This window comes from Ricinus communis, chromosome 5 (genome assembly GCF_019578655.1).
Source record: "Ricinus communis isolate WT05 ecotype wild-type chromosome 5, ASM1957865v1, whole genome shotgun sequence".
Taxonomy (NCBI): Eukaryota; Viridiplantae; Streptophyta; class Magnoliopsida; order Malpighiales; family Euphorbiaceae; genus Ricinus; species Ricinus communis.
Window position 1 is genome coordinate 28,473,268 of NC_063260.1, and position 18,615 is coordinate 28,491,882.

Sequence of the window (18,615 nt, forward strand, 5' to 3'; positions counted from 1 at the left end):
GGACTCTAGTTAATTAAAGAGTCTGATTCAATCTAAATCTATATTAACAACTAAAATTACAATGAGACTTTCAATCCATAAATAAGGAATTAGAAAACAATATTTTAGGTACATACTATTTTACACACTCAATATACTTTAAACTATCATTATAAACATTACTGACTTTTTTATCAGAATAAATGAAATCAGTCCTTAAAGATCTTGTTTTTTAACTGAGTTATCATAAAGTAAAATATAATTTTATGTTTAATTTATTATTTTATTTTATTTTGTTATCAACATGTTGAGACTAAATATTTGTTTTAACTCATACTAAGGATTAAGATATATATTAAAAAAATTATAGGTTCTATCTATTTTATTTTTCTATTGGATTTGGGATGATTGGACTAAACTAAACCTCGGATAATTTTATTTTTAGTTTCGTTGTAACCAATCATTATTTGATGAGCACTAGCTCAAGTTCTTTAGATGGAACGTATCAGTTTCCCTAATATAATATGAACAGACTTGGATCTTTCTACTGCAAAGTAACATATAGATATTGGTCTTTAGTGTTCATCTTTTTCATTAATATATATATATAATTATCTCAATTCATTTTAATATTTTCTTACACTAAAAAAGAAATAAAAACCAACCGCCTAAATAAACTCGCCAGCCGCTAAAAGAGCAGCCGCATTTTATTTCATACATTATCAATTGACAAAAGAAACATAATATAGAATTTGAATAATAAGATTAGAGTCAAATAATAAACTATGCATGGTTTTCCAAAAGGTGTTTCAAGAAAGATTATTAGAATGAAAGATTATTAGCGTTGTGATGCATATGATTAGAAATAATATTAAGCAATAAAATTATGTTAAATCCCAGTAAATCTTAACGAGATATTGTAAAATAATAAAGATATTTTTATCTTCTTATTAGTATTGTGAAGAACAGAAGATAAGACAGGTAGAGCATTTTAAAAATGACAGTACATGTGCAGATGTCTCCTTCTAAAATAAAAATAAAAGTGCAACAACGAAAAACAGAAATCTTGAGGTGGTGATCTTATTTTTTAATTAGCAAAGAATTTCTATATGAAAACATAAAGTTTACCTTTTCCGGCAGGTTTGAACCTAATAAAACGTGCTTACTATTTGGGCTATTGACGAACCAGCACACTATGATCTCCCCAATTTTCAAAATGCCCACAGAGATTTATATAGAGACTGTCAAACTTATAAATAGATAAAATACATCAGTCGTAGCCTTGCATAGTTTATTCTAATGCAACCAAATCTTCCCTCATTTTACATACAATTACACTAGAATTTGCCAATCATATACTGTAATTGCATAAAAGGTAGTGGGCAATATAAAGTATAAGTGGGAACATTATCGAAGTTAACTCTATAAGTACTTCTTTACAAGCTTTAGACAGCATTTTTCATTCCAACCTGTTCAGCATTTGCATTGAAGAAATTAAAAACGCCATTTTCTTCTTTTCTTTTATCAAGAATCCATGATATATATATATATATATACACTTAAGAAGTTGCCCTCCTCTTGAACCCCAAACAGCAGCCTAATTTGAGATCTGGTCTGTTCTAGAACAGTAAATTTTGTACTATCAAAATTGATTTTCTGCCCTTATGTTCATATAACTTCTTTTTACTTTTCATCTTGTGTCCCATAACAGTGTTATACGTTATAAAATGAGATACACTTGGAGAAATATGGACAATAGAATACAATAATATTTTTAATCTACTAATTAGCTAAATCCTTAAAGATATAACATATAGCTAACGTTAACAGGTCTTAGATTTTTTATAGAAGAAGGCGAATGTACTTTGTGGATAAGAATAATAAAAGTATGATTCAAGTTAGACGGCCTAATACTAGATTTTCTTTTCTTTTGAAAAGAAAAAAACATGTGCAAGATAAGTAACATCATGACCAACCATATGCTAATAATTTAAAAAGTGAAGAGCTGGCATACCACCATAACCTGGAGAGTTGCATGGATGAAAGCAACTAGAAAAGTTTTGGCATTTTTTTTTTTTTTACATATGTTTAAAGTTTATTTAGAATGTATCATATAGGAAATTTACGATTCGTAAAATATCATTTTAAAAATTTTAATACAGCTCTATTAAAAATGAAGACAAACACAACTATCAACCTCCTTTCTTTTCTTTTTTTTCTTTTTAAACAAACCTTGTCTAGATCACTTTATGGTTAATTGGTATTGTTTGATCTGATTAGTTTTGGCTAATGAGTTGTGACAAACTTGGATTCACCAAAGCTTCCCATAATCAGACTTGCCAGGTTTAGACATCTATATTTTACGAACTAATTGATTATTATTTTTGCATATTAATTTTCAAAATCCATCGGAAGCTCAACTAGAAAAGTTAGACCAAAAAAAATGAATTTTTAAATTGCTTACATATATGTATATATTCCTTGCAAAACGAGCTTTATTTTAGTAAAGAATGATTAAATTTGTAATTTCAAGGAGGAAGTGGATAAGAGTATATAATGAATAAGAGTTCTGTCCCAAAGTCTCGAGATTCATTTCACTGGCATATGAAGGAAATTTGAAAAAAAAAAAAAAAAGAAAAGAAAAGAGAAAATCCACCAGAAAGCAGTGGATTACCAAGAAGGACTAATAAAAGCATGGCAGGATTAGCCAAAAATAATTGAATCAAAAGGATGTGTCTGTGTAGCTAGCAACTTGTAACTTATAACATCACATTGACAGAAACATCCAAACCAGCTTTTTGAAAATTGCTTATAATAAAGCCAACTTGTAAACACCTTAGAATAAAAATCATTCTGTGAATATGTATATATATGTGTGTTTCCTTGTTTCTTTCTAAAGGGTCCTACACTAATTTTTAAAAAGAAAATAAAGAAAGAAAGAAGAAAAACGCCCATTATGGCATAGATTCTCCAGTGTTTAGAATGTTAATTAATCGAAAAGAAAAAGTTGAATGAAAAAATCATAGGTGTACACAACGATTATGACCCGACCACGTGGATGATAATGACACTAATTAATATTCTGCTAATCATATGGGCAAGGCATTATCATCTCAAATGGCAATAACCTCTTAAATTAATGCTGGTTATCTATCTGTACAAAGTTAAAGGACAACCAATAATGATTTAACATAACATAATGTATATAAATATAAATGTGGGTCAAAATGCAACAACTCTCTCCTCAACCAATTGTGTATGTTGAAAAGATTTTAATAAACATGCATATATCAAAATGAACATGCTGCAACCCATTTAAACCAAAACAAAAATGGCAACATAATCTCTCAGGAGTCTAACCTTTCAACAGCTGCAGTCTCATTTTAAAGACCATTAATTAAAGCAAAATGACAAATGAGAAATGAAGAAGAAAGAAAGAATTCAAGCATGAATAGTAATACTGCGAAACACATTACACATATGAAACACTGTAAGTGAAGGTTTCTTTTTCTTCTAGCGACACCGACAAAAGAGACCGAAGAAAGGTAGCAATGATAAAAAATGGGCTTAGGGTTTATCTTAATTCATATTGGGCTTGGTAGGATTAGAATGTGGATAAAAGTTACAGAGACTGAAGGTCTTAGTCCTCTTGTTTCGTCAACTAAAACCTATAGAACTTCAGAACGAATTAGTGGCTTTGGGCTTGGGCTTTCTTTTGTTATTTCAATCAACGGAAAGAGAATTTTATTAATAATGAAGAACACAGCAAACACGGATAATTAGAGAGTAGCCGAACAGACTTTATTATATATACCAAACTTTTTAGGAATATTTTAATATCAATTAAAAGATTATCGTTTTTAATGTATTTCTTTTAAATACCGTGTAATTGTATTTTAATCTTTTTCAGCTAATTTTTTTATTTTATTTTATCAAAAAAAATAGAAAAAACTAAAAAACAAGTATTTTTTCAAAGAAAATTAAAAATTATATTTTTGATATTTTTATATAGTAAAAATAAATAATAAATTTACATTATATTTTTAATAAAAAATTAAAATATATAGGTATTTTTATCATTTTCTCAAAAAAAAAAAAAAGCATTTAGAAAGTTTTGAGATTCTGTATTAATATTAGTGAAAATTTATTAGCCAAAGAGAATAGCTATTATTTTAAAGCCTTAAATACAAAAGTCCCATCTCTCCGATTCTGAATTTTTTTCTGGGAAGAATTTAAAGATTTAAAGCCGAATGAAGTAAAAGAGTGGCCGAAAGAGTGAACATTAGGCTACGTTACTTATCATGAGGTTAGTCTGGGCTTTGAAATGGGCTTCAGCTTTTGTGTCCAACATTGGGCTGCTTGATTATACAACCAATTCTACATTCAGCAAGCCCCCTGATTTTAAAATTAATTGACAATTAATTCATTTTGGCTGATTTATCTAATAATTTAGCAAAAATGGTTAACTCAACCCATTCAAAATATTCAATCAATATAAACATAATTAAATAATATTTTTAATTTAGTACCAAACTCATATAAAATTATATTTTTATTTAATTTAATATCACTATATTTTTTAAAAAATAATTTTAAAATATTTATATAATTTTATAAATATGCTAAATTATCATAATTGATAGTTATTGATAAAATATATTATCAAAAATATTTAATATTTAAAATAAAAAATAAATTCGCATATCATAAAATTTATGATTTATATAGGAAAATATCATACAATATTGAGATATCTTTAACAAGAATTTGAAGGTATGCGATTATTAATTGAAATTAATATCATTTAATAGAGAAATTTCAATTACAAATATAAAATATTCTATATTTCATTTATATCACAAATATAATTTTTAATTAAATATTATTAAGAACATATAAAACTTGACAAAAATATATATGTATAATAGGTTGTTTTGTCGAAATATATAAGTTAAGATTTTTAGACATTATAAAACATATATATGTATATAAACAGAAATCTTCCTTCCTGCTTCGTACCATCCCCGGCCTCCACTGTTTTTGCCCAAGAACATCAGATTGGAATTTGAATTAATTCACAAATAAGGACAACAGTTAGTGAGCCACACAATAATAATATCTTTTATCAGCACTGGTGACGCAAATTTGACAAATCAGTACTCTGGAGATTATACAAAAACATGTGAAACATGAAAAGACCAATGAGATATTAGTTCAGGCCTGATTTGCAAATTTTTATGTAGATCGTATTGTCATTTAATAATCTAGGCTCTCGCTTACCCGATCAAGAGTTGCCATGGAAACGACGATATCTTCAGATTTTCGTATTAATGTGTTTATCTTGAAGGGACAGTAAGAATGCTAGGCTTCGTGGTTAATTACACCAATATATCCATCGAGTGACACTGAAAAGGACCATCTGTAATACTTTCCGAATGAATTAACAGTGAAGAGTCAAAATAGCTACTTGGAAATGGAAGCCAATAAAATAAAGATTTCTATACAGAATGTAAAGACTCTTCATGCATGTCAGGGAACAGTTCGTGGCAAATTAACAGGAACGATGTTATCGATAACATGGAAATAAGTAAGATTAGTCTTCCTTGTTTTAGTCGCAGGCGAACATAGCTATGTCATTTATTTTATATTTATTTTTTTAAAAAAACTGAATTAATACCATTTTCATCAATACACTTATATAAATTAGTTCCAGGCTTCTAGCGACACAGAAAAAACAATAAGCATCAGTTCTGACAAACTGTATTTGCCAACATAAAAAGGGTTTCTTGACGGCAACTTGCTCTAATGAGCCATATTAGATTAATTACAGGGGCTAATCAACTTGCAAGGATGTTTCTTTTTCTTCTTTTTTTCTTTTTTTTTTTTTGTTACAACTTACTATGACTTCAAATTTTGCTTAGTTGTTTGCTTAGGGGCTAATTAATTAATTAACTAAGGACGAAGTGACAAGGGAAAGAATTAAGAGGAAAAGGGCATAAGCCTGTCCAAAACTTACACGACAGTCAACATCTTAGTAGGTTGATACGTAGGGCATACGGATTATTTTTTATTTAATATAATTATCTAAGATGTTGTCTCCTATACAATGAAGTTACACTAATAAAATAATAGTAGAAGTAATTTCTGCATGTAATAAACAATTATTGGAACGTCAAAACAATTCCGATGTGCAAATATACTTGCACATTTGCATTCCACAGCCCTTTTTTCTCTTTTTTTTTTCTTTTTTAATAATTTTTTCCTTAATTAAATTACTGGATTACAGAATGGGCACCAATGAGATCTTTACAGTATCATTTTCCCTGGTCCAATTTTGTTATATTTTATTGGTTCATTCTTAAATTTTTTTATTTGCAGGAGGTTAAAAAAACCGTCCGCTACAAAATAAGAATCACAACCATAATATCTTGATTGATAACTCTTAAGGATGAATACCCAATATCTATTATTGACATGTTAATTGGTACTGTGACTAAAAATTTCATATTTAATTTTATGGATGGTCAATTCAACCGGGACAAAATGATTCATTCATTCATTCTATCATGAAATTTCCTATGCTTAAAAACGTATTAGTTTAGGTCAACTTCAAGCAAAGGTCTACCGGATTAATCATACCTCCACTTGGCGTGTGCTTTGCTAACGTGGCATACCTGCACGGTAGCTAAGGATGATAGGGTAATTAAACATAGCCAAAAGGGTGGCTTTTTGTTGTATGTGCAAGTAAAAATGATGTCTTTTGCTCGTTATCCTAAACCTAATCATGGCACTCTTAAGACACAGAGAAACAACAGGTGTAGTAGAGGCTTTTAAACTCTACATTTAAAAATGCAAAAAAGTAACAGCTTTGCCCTTCGCTCCATATTTCCTTTTTCTTTCCTGTGTCAGCAAAATGTAGCATAGATTAGACCTTTTCTTAAAATTGGCTTAAAATACCATATATTGAAGTGGGTCAAATTATGATAGATTACACCGTTTGCCTTACAATTTAATCATTTCATATACATCATATATATATATATATATATATATATATATATATATATATATATATATTATATTTTAATGATTATAATTTCTTAAAATTAATGAATAAAATTGTCTTTCTTATATTTAAAATTTGTTAAATTAATAATTTCTACTAATTAATAAAATTTTAAAGAATTAACGTCATCGTTTTGTAAATAATTGAATTTAATAAATTAAAGTTCTAATAATTATTTTGATTCACTAAATCTATTAATTATAAGAGAGTGGATTGTATAAAAATGTGTCTAAATCTGATGTTAATAAAAATAATTCCAAATGTCATGTACTGGATTGATGCTCTGAATTTCTAAACCCTTGAGTTTCCTTGTATCTAATTGACTTCCTATCTCCAACAACCCGAGTGGGTATTGTGGGATTAGATACAAAGTACAACCAAAAGCTAAACTAAACGAACCTACTAAGAAAAGGAAGAGCTAGCTTGGTTACTCCATACATTTGTTTTTTATGCTGAGGCACATTTGATTAGTTGCTTGCTCTCGCTTTTGAAGTCGCCACATTACAAAGCTGGATTTTGCAAATAATGCATATGTAACCATTGCAGGAGCCAAGGTGAAGAGTATTTGATAGCATTAAGCTGCCGAAATTCCAAATTGCGTTTGGCCAATTAATCTCTTAGCTAGCTCCTTATCAACTAGAGTATAATATCTTTATACAGAAACGTTCTTTAATTTAAATATACTTTCATGGAGGAAAAAGAAAAAAGAAAAAAGAAAAAGCAAGTCATTTTGAACCAGTAAATATGGGGCGTTGAAGCCAAAGTAAGAAACATTGTCCTTATATGTAAGGATAGCTAGTTGGGAGAGCAATTTATAATAATGTGCATCTTGCTAAATTCCAATTACTTTGTTACAAAAAATTTCGTTGATATTCTCGGTGTTAGGGTTTATTTTGTCTCAATTCTCTCACCCTTAGCCCATTCCCCTATTTAACTCTTTTCTCCAATTTCATTCCACATCACCTCTATCTCCTATCTTAAATGTTACCAGTACAATGGCTGCTGAGCTTGGTCTTCTCTCCCTAGCCCAGCTAGAACTCCAAAAACTAGCGGAATCTCAGCAAAATCAGCATCAACATCAACTGAACTCATCAAGTTCTTGGATGTGGAACCCTAAGCAAACTCATGAAGATGAAGACTCGTGGGAGGTTAGAGCCTTTGAAGAAGATACAGGAAATATCATGGGCACCACTTGGCCGCCGCGGTCTTATACTTGCACCTTTTGTAGAAGAGAATTCAGGTCAGCTCAAGCCCTAGGTGGTCACATGAATGTGCACCGCCGGGACCGTGCTAGGCTACATCAAACACCACCCGGTTCAATCAACCCCAACTCATCATCAACTAATTCTACTTCCGCTTCCACTTTCATAATCCCAGCTCGAGAGTTTTCTACCAATGGCGGGTTATGCCTGCTCTACCAATTACCTAACCCTAACGGGATATTCACTACCACAGCTATGAATGCATGTGCTATTGATCATTCACCATCTACTCTTCTCTCTATCTCACCCTATCCACATAATTATCCGGTCGCATCACCAGTGGTAAATTCTTCTCATTTTTACTCTAGCAAAGCTCAACCGGTAGCATCTACAGATAATAGCAGCAATAATTGCAAGGACTTGGGAAATGAAGAACTTGATCTAGAGCTCAGGCTAGGGCACAGATCAACATCATCTTCATCGCCATCATAAAATACAGCAACAAAGCTTAGAGAAGAAGGGTGCCATTTAATTTTTGTAAGATACAGTCTATTTTTGATAGACTTGTGTGAATTTTTATTTTTTTGTATTCTCAATCAATGAAATGTATGAGAAAGTCTAATATCGAGTGAGATAGAGACAATTTAGGTGCTGCGGGAAGAAAAGAGGAGAGGAAAGTAGAAGGGCGCACCATGTAAATTCAAAGAAGAAAGAATGATTAATTTTATTTTATTATTAATGTTTGAAGAATAAATTAAACAAACAAGATTAGGGTTTGAGTGATCTGGTGGTAAAGTTGTTGCTCTTTGGACCCCAAGAAGAAAAGTATGCATTGCAGTGTCACTTTCTGCTTACAGATCTCTGTATAAAGTCTGTCTAGGGAAACATTGCCGTGGGTATTACTAATACATCAAGCAATTAAAACCAGGGGATCCACACCTCTTTTTCTTTCTTTTTTCTTTTTTTATTTTTTTTGCACAACTGCGGAAATGCCTTCTTTAAAATTTTCAGTATTTAGATAACGGGATAACGTAAATGCGCCTCAGAGATATATATATACTGCCTAGCACTAGCTGAGGTCAGTTGAAACAATTCCATGAACTGTTCAAATCAAAGTTAAATGCATATTAATGATCTTTCTTTTGGGGAAAGATATGTACCTCTTTCTCCTCCCTGCTGCAGATATATTTCATTTGGGCTCTAACTAAGCGAAAGGGTATGCAAAAACTAAGCCCGATAATCCTAGTTGTTAGGATTATCAAACATCACACTTCATGTGGGATTCAAAATCATTTTTTTCATTTAATGGTCTTAGCTATGAAGGCTTTATAATAATACTATTTTGGGCCTCATCATCTCAAAAACTTAATATATATTTCTTTAAATCTAGGAATATACTGGTTTCTAACAGTGTTGGAACTGATCTTAACCTTAAATTTTACTACGCCGTTGTATTTTCGCCACGCTATTGCCATGGGCTGGCGGTCTGCCCTGACACCAATCTACTCATTCGTGTATTACCACGACCATCCCCATGTATTTTCAGAATCTGACATAAAATAACCTTTTAATCAAGAGAAGATGCTCAAGTACAAATTTCACTTCTCCTTTAAAACAAAAAGATATAAAGACCTTTTTCTGATATTTGGTCTCTCTACCTAATTAGGTTTTGGGTTGGAGAAAAGAAAAGAACAACTCTACAAATGGAACATTACGTTTGATTTATATTTCTGTTTTTCATTCTTATACAAAAACCAAAGGGGTAACAAAATTTGCAAATCTCGATAATATGTGGAAGTGTAGAATTCGGTAGAGTAGATGGTTTGTTAAACCTTTTTTATATTAGCTTCGGCTATTTTACAGTACCCAAATAACTTATTACTAACTTATTTTTTAAGTTTAAAAGAAGTGAATTCTAGTAAATATGAGTTTTTCAGCTATAATAGTTTACTATATATAATTGTATTTTAGACTTCCCAAATACCAAGCAACTAAAATTCACATAGATAAACTAATCTTTTTTTTTTTTTTATAAATGATAAACTGAATTAAATTATCTGTTCTTTTTTCTAATTTATAGGAAACTTAATGAAAAGTGTATACAGTATAAATAACTATTCATTTATATTTATTATAATGCAATGTTTGGTTAAAGTCTATTAAAGAATTCTTTTTATTTGAAAAAATACATAAGTGAGAAAGTAAAATGAAAATAATAAAGTTGAAAGAAATATTTAGTGCTATAGAATATATCGACAACTAATATAGTATTCATTTTGATATTTTACTTATTGTGTTGAAATTTAACTTTAGGTATGACCAATTTGATACAAATTTGAATATATGAATTAATATTTATTTTATTCAAATAATATACATTTTAAATTTATAAATAAATATTATAAATTTTATAAATTTGAATTAAATACAGCACAAAAATAAAAATCTACCTAAAGCAAAGGTGACGATATGAATTCAATACTTCACCTTATAAAAAAAACAAATACCCTTAATAGTTAGAATTACTCGACTTTTTCAATTGAAGTGGAGGAGATTTTAACATACTGTACAATGAAGAAATAAATACAAAGGAGATATACATACTCAGACGAAAATAAACAATAGAAACAAGCCAAAGCCCTTTATCTCCTCGGGATTTGTGTAACCTGACAAAACTAAAATGGACAAGTGGGACTACTAGCCCAAAAGATGAGTTTACTTTCTTTTCCTAAAAATAAATAAATAATTTTACTTTAGGCAGGCAACGATCTTGATCCTGCCAGGGGTATCAAATTCTGGTAATATTCCTTAATCCATTTTGTTAAATTAATTTGTGTTGAATGCTCGAGTAACCACAACAAGAACGTTCCAGAGACTAGTGCTATCATTCGGGATATAAGGAGAATGGCTAAAGATTTTAGTTTTCTTGTTCTTTTATTTTGTGCTCAGGAGCTGTACTCGAGTTGCAGACTATTTATCTAAGCATGATGTATTACTTAGTAACTCTTGTTGGACGTTTGCTTTTCCTGGAAAACTTCAGAAGCTTTTTCTTCTTGGTGTAAAATCTGATTCTAATCAATGAATTTATTTCATTAAAAACGAAATCAAGTCAATCTTTTATTCTTTGTAAGCAAGTTATTAGAATGAGTGGACGATAATATATTGGTACAATGACTCTTTTATATCGTTAAAATTTAATTCTATTTTTGTAAACGATAGCGTTTCGTAGTCTATAATGAATTCTTGTAGTTTTAAGTTAAAAGGAAAAATGTGAAGAGCCATTTCTTTTGTTTTAATTTTGGTGAAATCAACAGTGCAGCCTTTTTGTCTATATATATTACGTAACACTCAACCTGACTATACGGTTGCAGCCTTAATTAAGTTAAATTTGTTCTGTTGGTTCGATGTTGGCGTGTGCAATCTTTGTCTCTGAGAAAGAAAGAAAACCAAGAAGTACCGCATCTGCTATTTGCTTTTACCTCCCAATCTTACAGTATTTGAAGTGGTCCATCCAAGAAGATGATTTTTCATAAAATCAATGACCCAAAAAATTGAATGTGGCTACGTAAGTGAAAGCTTCATTTTCTACCAGAATTTGGCACTGTAGCATTCACACAACCCATTTAAGATATATACAGATTATTTATTATAAGGGTACCTGATTACGGTTCAACCAAACAGTAAACATGTTTTAGACTCACAAATCAGTGCCGCTTCAAGATTCTTGTAAAACACAGACCAGTTTAGTTGACAGAACTTTGTTACTTAACTACCGATTAATCAAAAAACTGTAAGAAACCGATAAAATGAAAAAATGTAGAAATATTATCAGTTAATTGAAACCAAAAATCAAGTATCAATAAATTCTAGCAAAGACTGGCAGCATCAGTTAACTAAAACCAAAAATCAAGTACATTTATTATATAAATTGAAAAATAGTAGTATCACTTAACTGAGACCAGCAGTTAATCCAAACTAAACACTACAAAAACAAAACCAAAAAGTAATAGTTATTACTTGAAAATAAAATGAAAACTGAAAATTATAATGTTTCTTTTAAAGAAAAAATCAAAATTATAAATTAGATGTTCATATTATTTAAATCAAAATATACTATAGATTTGACATTCATATTTAAAAATCTATTTAAATTAAAACATACATCTATTATTAAAATTAAATATATAAAAATTTAATTACACATGCTTTTTCACTTTTTTTGCCTTACGCCTTAAAAAGAAACGAAGTAAAAGACAGGAAGTTTCTAGATATGACAGATCGACAGTACAGCCCCAACCCCAACCCCAACCCGAACCTCAACAACAAGAACCAACATTTGATTTCACGCGCCGGTGCCAACACCAGCGAATAAGAGTGGATCCCACGCAGCGCTGCTACTTGAGGAAGGAAGGAAGCTTCTCAATCTCATAGTAGTGGCCTTCTCGAGCAATTCTCTTTGCACCTGACCTTTGGATGACCAGACAATAAAAAAAGAAAAAGGTAACTATTAAATTTAATTAAACAAATGGGTATTTACTTTCCATCTCTTTTATCTTCCTCATTACTCTTTGTTACTTCCATATTCTTCCTTCACATCCTCGTATTATTTTCCTTTTCTTCTGTCTTCTTCACTACTCCTTAATTAAAAAAATGTGTATTTACTTCTCTTTTATTTTCATTTTATTTCTTAAATATTTCCAAATCCATCAATAAAAATATATCAAATTCATTTAAATTTTCTTATCTTTACTTTTTGTTTTGATTTTTACATAATTTAGTTTTTTTTTTCATAAAATATAATTGTAATAAATCAAGCTAATAATTTTAATTTAAAATATATTTTATTTTCATTTTAAAGATAAGAATTAATTATTTTAAAAAATAAGATTCTACCAATGGATTATCAATGGAATAATTTTATGTTTTGAGATATTAAAAATTTATCTACTGATTATTTGAGGGAATAATTTTAGTTTTTGAAAAATATTAAAATTTATCAATGAAATATCATGTGATTATTAACTTTGGCGACCTTTAAGCAACTTTATATAAAATTGCTAACGACTGTTAACAGTTGTTGCTAATTTATAAATGGATAGAAATCACATGGATAAATCTTTATCAACTAGTCATATGCCAACATGATATTTTTTCATATGCAATTAGTCAACAATGTGAATTTCCAACAAACTTTAGAGATTACTGATTAAAGAAAATGAATTGGCAGTTTATTGTAATGTTGTGGTCACATGTTAATTAAGTCTACTGATTGTAGTGGTTGATCATCTCTGAATCACAAGGTTTAGCAGGTAATTAAACTGATATCATGCTTCAATCCCCACTACCTAGCAAATAGTTTAAAAGATATAAATATTAGATTAGCCAAGTATCTACAAGCATTCGGAACTCAAATTGCTAAATCAAGTAACTAGTCCTTTATTGAATCAAAATAGACATTCATTATCCCACAGCCGCAGTAGAGTTAATTGCTATAAACCCAAGTTTTTAAAAAAGGAAACTAGCCACACATGTCAATAAATACAATACAGGACGAAGAAATGATGCACCCCCAATTTGATATAATAAAAACAACAGTTTAATAATAAAACTAACTAATTATTTAGTCGTGTGTTAGTTTGTTCTTTTGATTTGCTTGCTTATGGCTTCACAGACTAGTGAGCTAAATTTTTTAGATTTATTTTTTTTTTTGATATATTTATATGTATTAATTTCTAAAATTAAAATTTTTTTTGGCATGTATATTTAATTTTTGACATAGAAAATTCTTATTTTGATATGTGTACTTACTTTCATATAAGATTTAATTTTATGTGTAATTTTATAGTTTTATCTATTAATTTATTGATTCATAAATTACATTTATAATTAAACACTAACTCTAATATTAAAAAATAGCATATTAATTATATTTTAATGTTATATTAACTAATAATTAATTTTCTAATAAGATAATAATATTAATTCTATTATAAGACATAGTATATTAATACCTTCTGATTTCCACCTTTGAAAAACTTTGATCTTCAAAATTATGACCTAAAGGAACCCTAAGATTGTATTTACATATCCGGAATCCCAAATAAGATAAAAGATAGGGTGTAAGGTTTTTAGCCCTGCCATACTAATCCACAGCCATGTTCCTCTTGGCTTGTTCTAAATGTGCAGAAGTACTTCCTGAGGAGAACGCGAGCGTGTTCTGGCTTCTCATGCTTATTCTTGCCTCCTCAGTGTTCCTCTCGACTCTCATCTTACTTAACTCTTGAGAATACGGCGACTGTCAATACCACCTATCCCACGACTGTTGGCGCTGTTAGGTCTACTAGTTGTTCAATTTCCGATGATCATCATGGTTACGACCTCGCTTGTGCTCTTTGCTCTGAAGGTATTTCACCTATTTTATCAACATCAACGAATGAAACTATAGGATAATGGTATTAATAGACTTGGTTATGTCGTGTTTTATTGTCTGTCCTGTAACTATTTTCGTTTTTGTGCTGCTTAAATTCTGCATCTGGAGTGGCCCAACATGGGGTTGACAAACAATAAAAAAGAAAAATTAAGACGAAGAAAAGAAACTTTTACATAGACAATATAGTACTTAAACATGCAAAAGAAATTTAAATATATTCAATCTATGTTATTCATAAATAAAATTAATTATATTATATGATATATAGTATTATTTATTAAATATTATAATTGTATTTATTGATTTATTTATCATTATTAACCATCCATAATTATTAATTAATCAATTCAAATATAATTAATAAATAATGTCATATATATTATAATAATAAAATGTATAAATAGCGGAATAAGCTAACTCTTAAGTTTTTTTTTGTTTAATGTTTGGCAGAAATCCTTTGGGTTGGACCACTTTCACTTCTCTAAACCTTCCCAGGTCTAAAAGTGCATCGGTATTCGGAGATGTCAAATATTTGTAGTTCCTATAACACTTACCGGATCCAATGCCATCTTGTGTGGCCATGAACTAAAAATGTTTTTTCCCGAATGCTCAGTTAGATTTTGGAGGTCCCACTTTCAAATAATAATAAAGAAAAATTAGTGATGATTATTAGATGTAACTTGTTTCCGCTTCTTGTCCTCATAGTGATTCTAGGATTCCAAATGTGGTGGAGCCATTTAGAGGCTAACAGGTGCTCATGGTTATATAAGGCCCTTTAGTTGTTTCTAGTGTTTGTTTTCGGGTATATATATAATTTCTCATAACTAAACCTAAAGATCTCAAAACAATTCCCACAATAATAATAATAATAATAAAAGTATTTCTTATCTATGAGTTTAGTAGTATTAGAATTGCCTCTAGAAGTTATAAAGAGTTTTAAGTTTGAATTCTAAACTTATGGTGAGCTCAATTAAGTAAAGAAATAAATAAAAGAGAATAGAACAGGCTTAACTACAATGATTAATGTCTCAGAAGATAGTGTTAAAAGAATAAGAAAGAAAGAAGAAACTTCAGAGAAGATCAAAGATCAATCTACATGAATATGATCTTTGTTTCTTCTATATCTTATTATATCCTTCTTTTTAATTTTACCTTGTCGTTGACATCCCCAAATCCGTAGCTACACAGATCAGCCAGCTAAGAAAGCACATTTATAGGCCTGTATGTATTTTAAGTACTTAGCTGCACACTGGCTCACTGCCTCTGGTCCCCTCACCTCTCCCCTTCTTGCCTCTCTCTCTCTCTCTCCAAACAAGCCAGCCAAGCCAAGCATCTAACAACCATGAATTCAGTGTCCACTGTTATTAACACTCGAATAGCCTTCTTCTGCATATAAAGCCTTCTTGCAGAGAAACCCTAGAAAGATAGATAGCTAGCCAGAATGCATTAAAAGAGACGAACCCTAGTACACAGATATTTTTATTTTGTATATTTCTTCTCACTTTTTTTAAGAGGACAGGAGCTGAGCAACTACATCGACCAAGATTCGGACACAGTTAAAAAGTTAGATGCAGGGAGGACCTGCACATGTGGGGCAGTCTTTGAATTAATTAAAGAAAAAATAAAAGAAATACAGGTTGACAAGTAAGTGTGAATGTAAATGTAAATGGAATGCGTGTGGATTCTGAGATATGGTAGCGGTCAGTGCATGGGTGGGGCTCAGATTTCTAAGCCTTCTCCAAAAATCAGTAATCATTGCCTCTCTCTTATCCTCATCTGCATGGAATCGTGTCTCTTCTCTTTCCCCTGTCCTCGCTTAACAATCAATGTTACTACAGTGACACTTCTTCTAATTAATACTACTTCTAAATGACACCACTGTGAATAAATGGATCATCTTTTTCTTATCCCAAGTATTATTCCAAATACTTCGTCCACAACTGGCAATTAATTGTGTTTTATGCTGGATTAACTGTTTAACGTTTATTAGTTAGTCTTTTCTCCAAAAAAGTAGTTTTTATATTTTTATTTTTTATCCATTTCACTGATAATTTTAAACTATTTTTATAAAATATCAGTAAAATTGTCATATGTTGATTATATATAATAGGATTGAATTAATGTTTTTGAAAATTGTAAAGCGGTAACTCTGCTAAAATGACATAAATGGTACGAGACGTGCTTTCATAGCCCATTTCAATGTCATATGCTAGGGCGTGGTCGGGTTACTCACACGTGCTAGTTATTAAATATACTAATACTGCCTACACCATATTTATTCATAGTATGAGTTCGATAATTTTAGATATCGGACTATTATAGTACGGATTTAAAAGATAATGCGGATTTTAGTTGTAGGAGTCGAGTTTTGTATTCACGGATAATTGATACGCTTTACATATGTCTACTTATACTCGAGTTTAGTAGGTACTCATTAAATGTATTTTAATTATATTTCTAATTTTTGTTTGATTAATTTAGATTTTATAAATTTGTTTTGTTTGTTTAGTTAGCATTATTGTCTCATTATTTTATTTATTTAATTTCTTAATTTTGTTAATATTTATATATTACATGAATTTGTTAAACAAGAACTCTAATTATTTAAATATATTCATGTAAATAAATTGTTAGCGGATAAAGTATCTATTATTTAATTAAGTACTCATAATATATATTTATAAAGATAAAATATAATTATATACTTAAATAATTACTGGGGAGTACTATCAAGATTTGGAATTAATATAAATAGGGGGAAGTTTAAAAAATTACTATGTAATTTGACGTTTTTTGATTTAAGGAACAAAGATATTTTTATGTCAAAGGAGAAATTTACTTCTTAAATCTGAATAAAATTAAAAGAATATATATATTTTAACAATTTAATATGATCATGAAACATCTAATCAGACTCTAAATTATTTAAAAATATTTATTATATCAAATATATAATTTTTAATTAATATTTATAATCTAAAAAAAACATTAAATGTACTTACAAAGTGCTAAAAAAATAAAACATATTTTACTCATTTAATATAAAAATATCTCTATTTCTCGAGTATAAGAACGTGAAATCACGTGATTTTTTTAAAATTTTATGCTACAAATAATATAGTTAGATTTTTAAATAAAATTCAAAATTAATTTAAATAAATTATATTTTAAATAAATTTAAATTCCAATATCACTTTTTAGACGTAACGTACCTATTCATCATTCCGACATATGTCGACTCATGTTTATATTCGTTTGACAGGGGAGTTCATCTAAAATAATTTAGATTTGGGCATAGGCTTTCCAACATGTGCCTATATATACACATCAAGTGTTTTTCTCTATATATAAATAATGTAGAGTTGTATGCATAACATATATTCTCTTAATAATAAGTGATGCCCAGCACAGTAATTCTTTTAAAGGTAAGCTCAATTAAGCTGGATCGAGCTTATCATTTTAATTTAGGAACATTTAAAAATATCTTAAAATTAATAAAAAATATCATTTTTACCGTGTCAATTTTATTTAAAGAACACTGTGGTTGTTTTTAGTTATTTTTTGGTTATTTTACCAAAAAAATAATTTTGAAACACTAAAAAATAATTAAAACTATATTTAAAAAAAATAAATAATTATAGTTTTGATATTTTAACACAATAAAAATAAAAAAATAATACCATATTTTAATAAAAAATACATGAGTATTTTTATTATTTTTTCTTTTAATATTTATACTTATATTTTATTCAAATCGTAAAGCGTATTAAGGTTTAGTAGTAACACCAGTCTCAAATTAAATGGTAGGTTGATAGCAAAAGAACTTGGTATACATATTATTTGATTTGAATTGGACATTTTCAATATTTTATGATAATACTTTTATCTACAGATTTAGAGTGTATTTAGCATTAACGTTAAAAAAGTGTTTTTTCAAT

At 29.2% G+C, this 18,615-nt stretch overlaps 1 protein-coding gene across 1 annotated transcript; it reads left to right on the forward strand.

Moving 5' to 3' along the window:
* The first annotated feature begins 7,928 nt into the window (after positions 1 to 7,928).
* On the forward strand, positions 7,929 to 9,001 carry LOC8284606 (transcriptional regulator SUPERMAN). The gene has a single exon (XM_002519778.4). The coding sequence runs from the start codon at positions 8,041 to 8,043 to the stop codon at positions 8,737 to 8,739; it is 699 nt and encodes a 232-aa protein (XP_002519824.1). The 5' UTR covers positions 7,929 to 8,040; the 3' UTR covers positions 8,740 to 9,001.
* Positions 9,002 to 18,615: the final 9,614 nt, after the last annotated feature.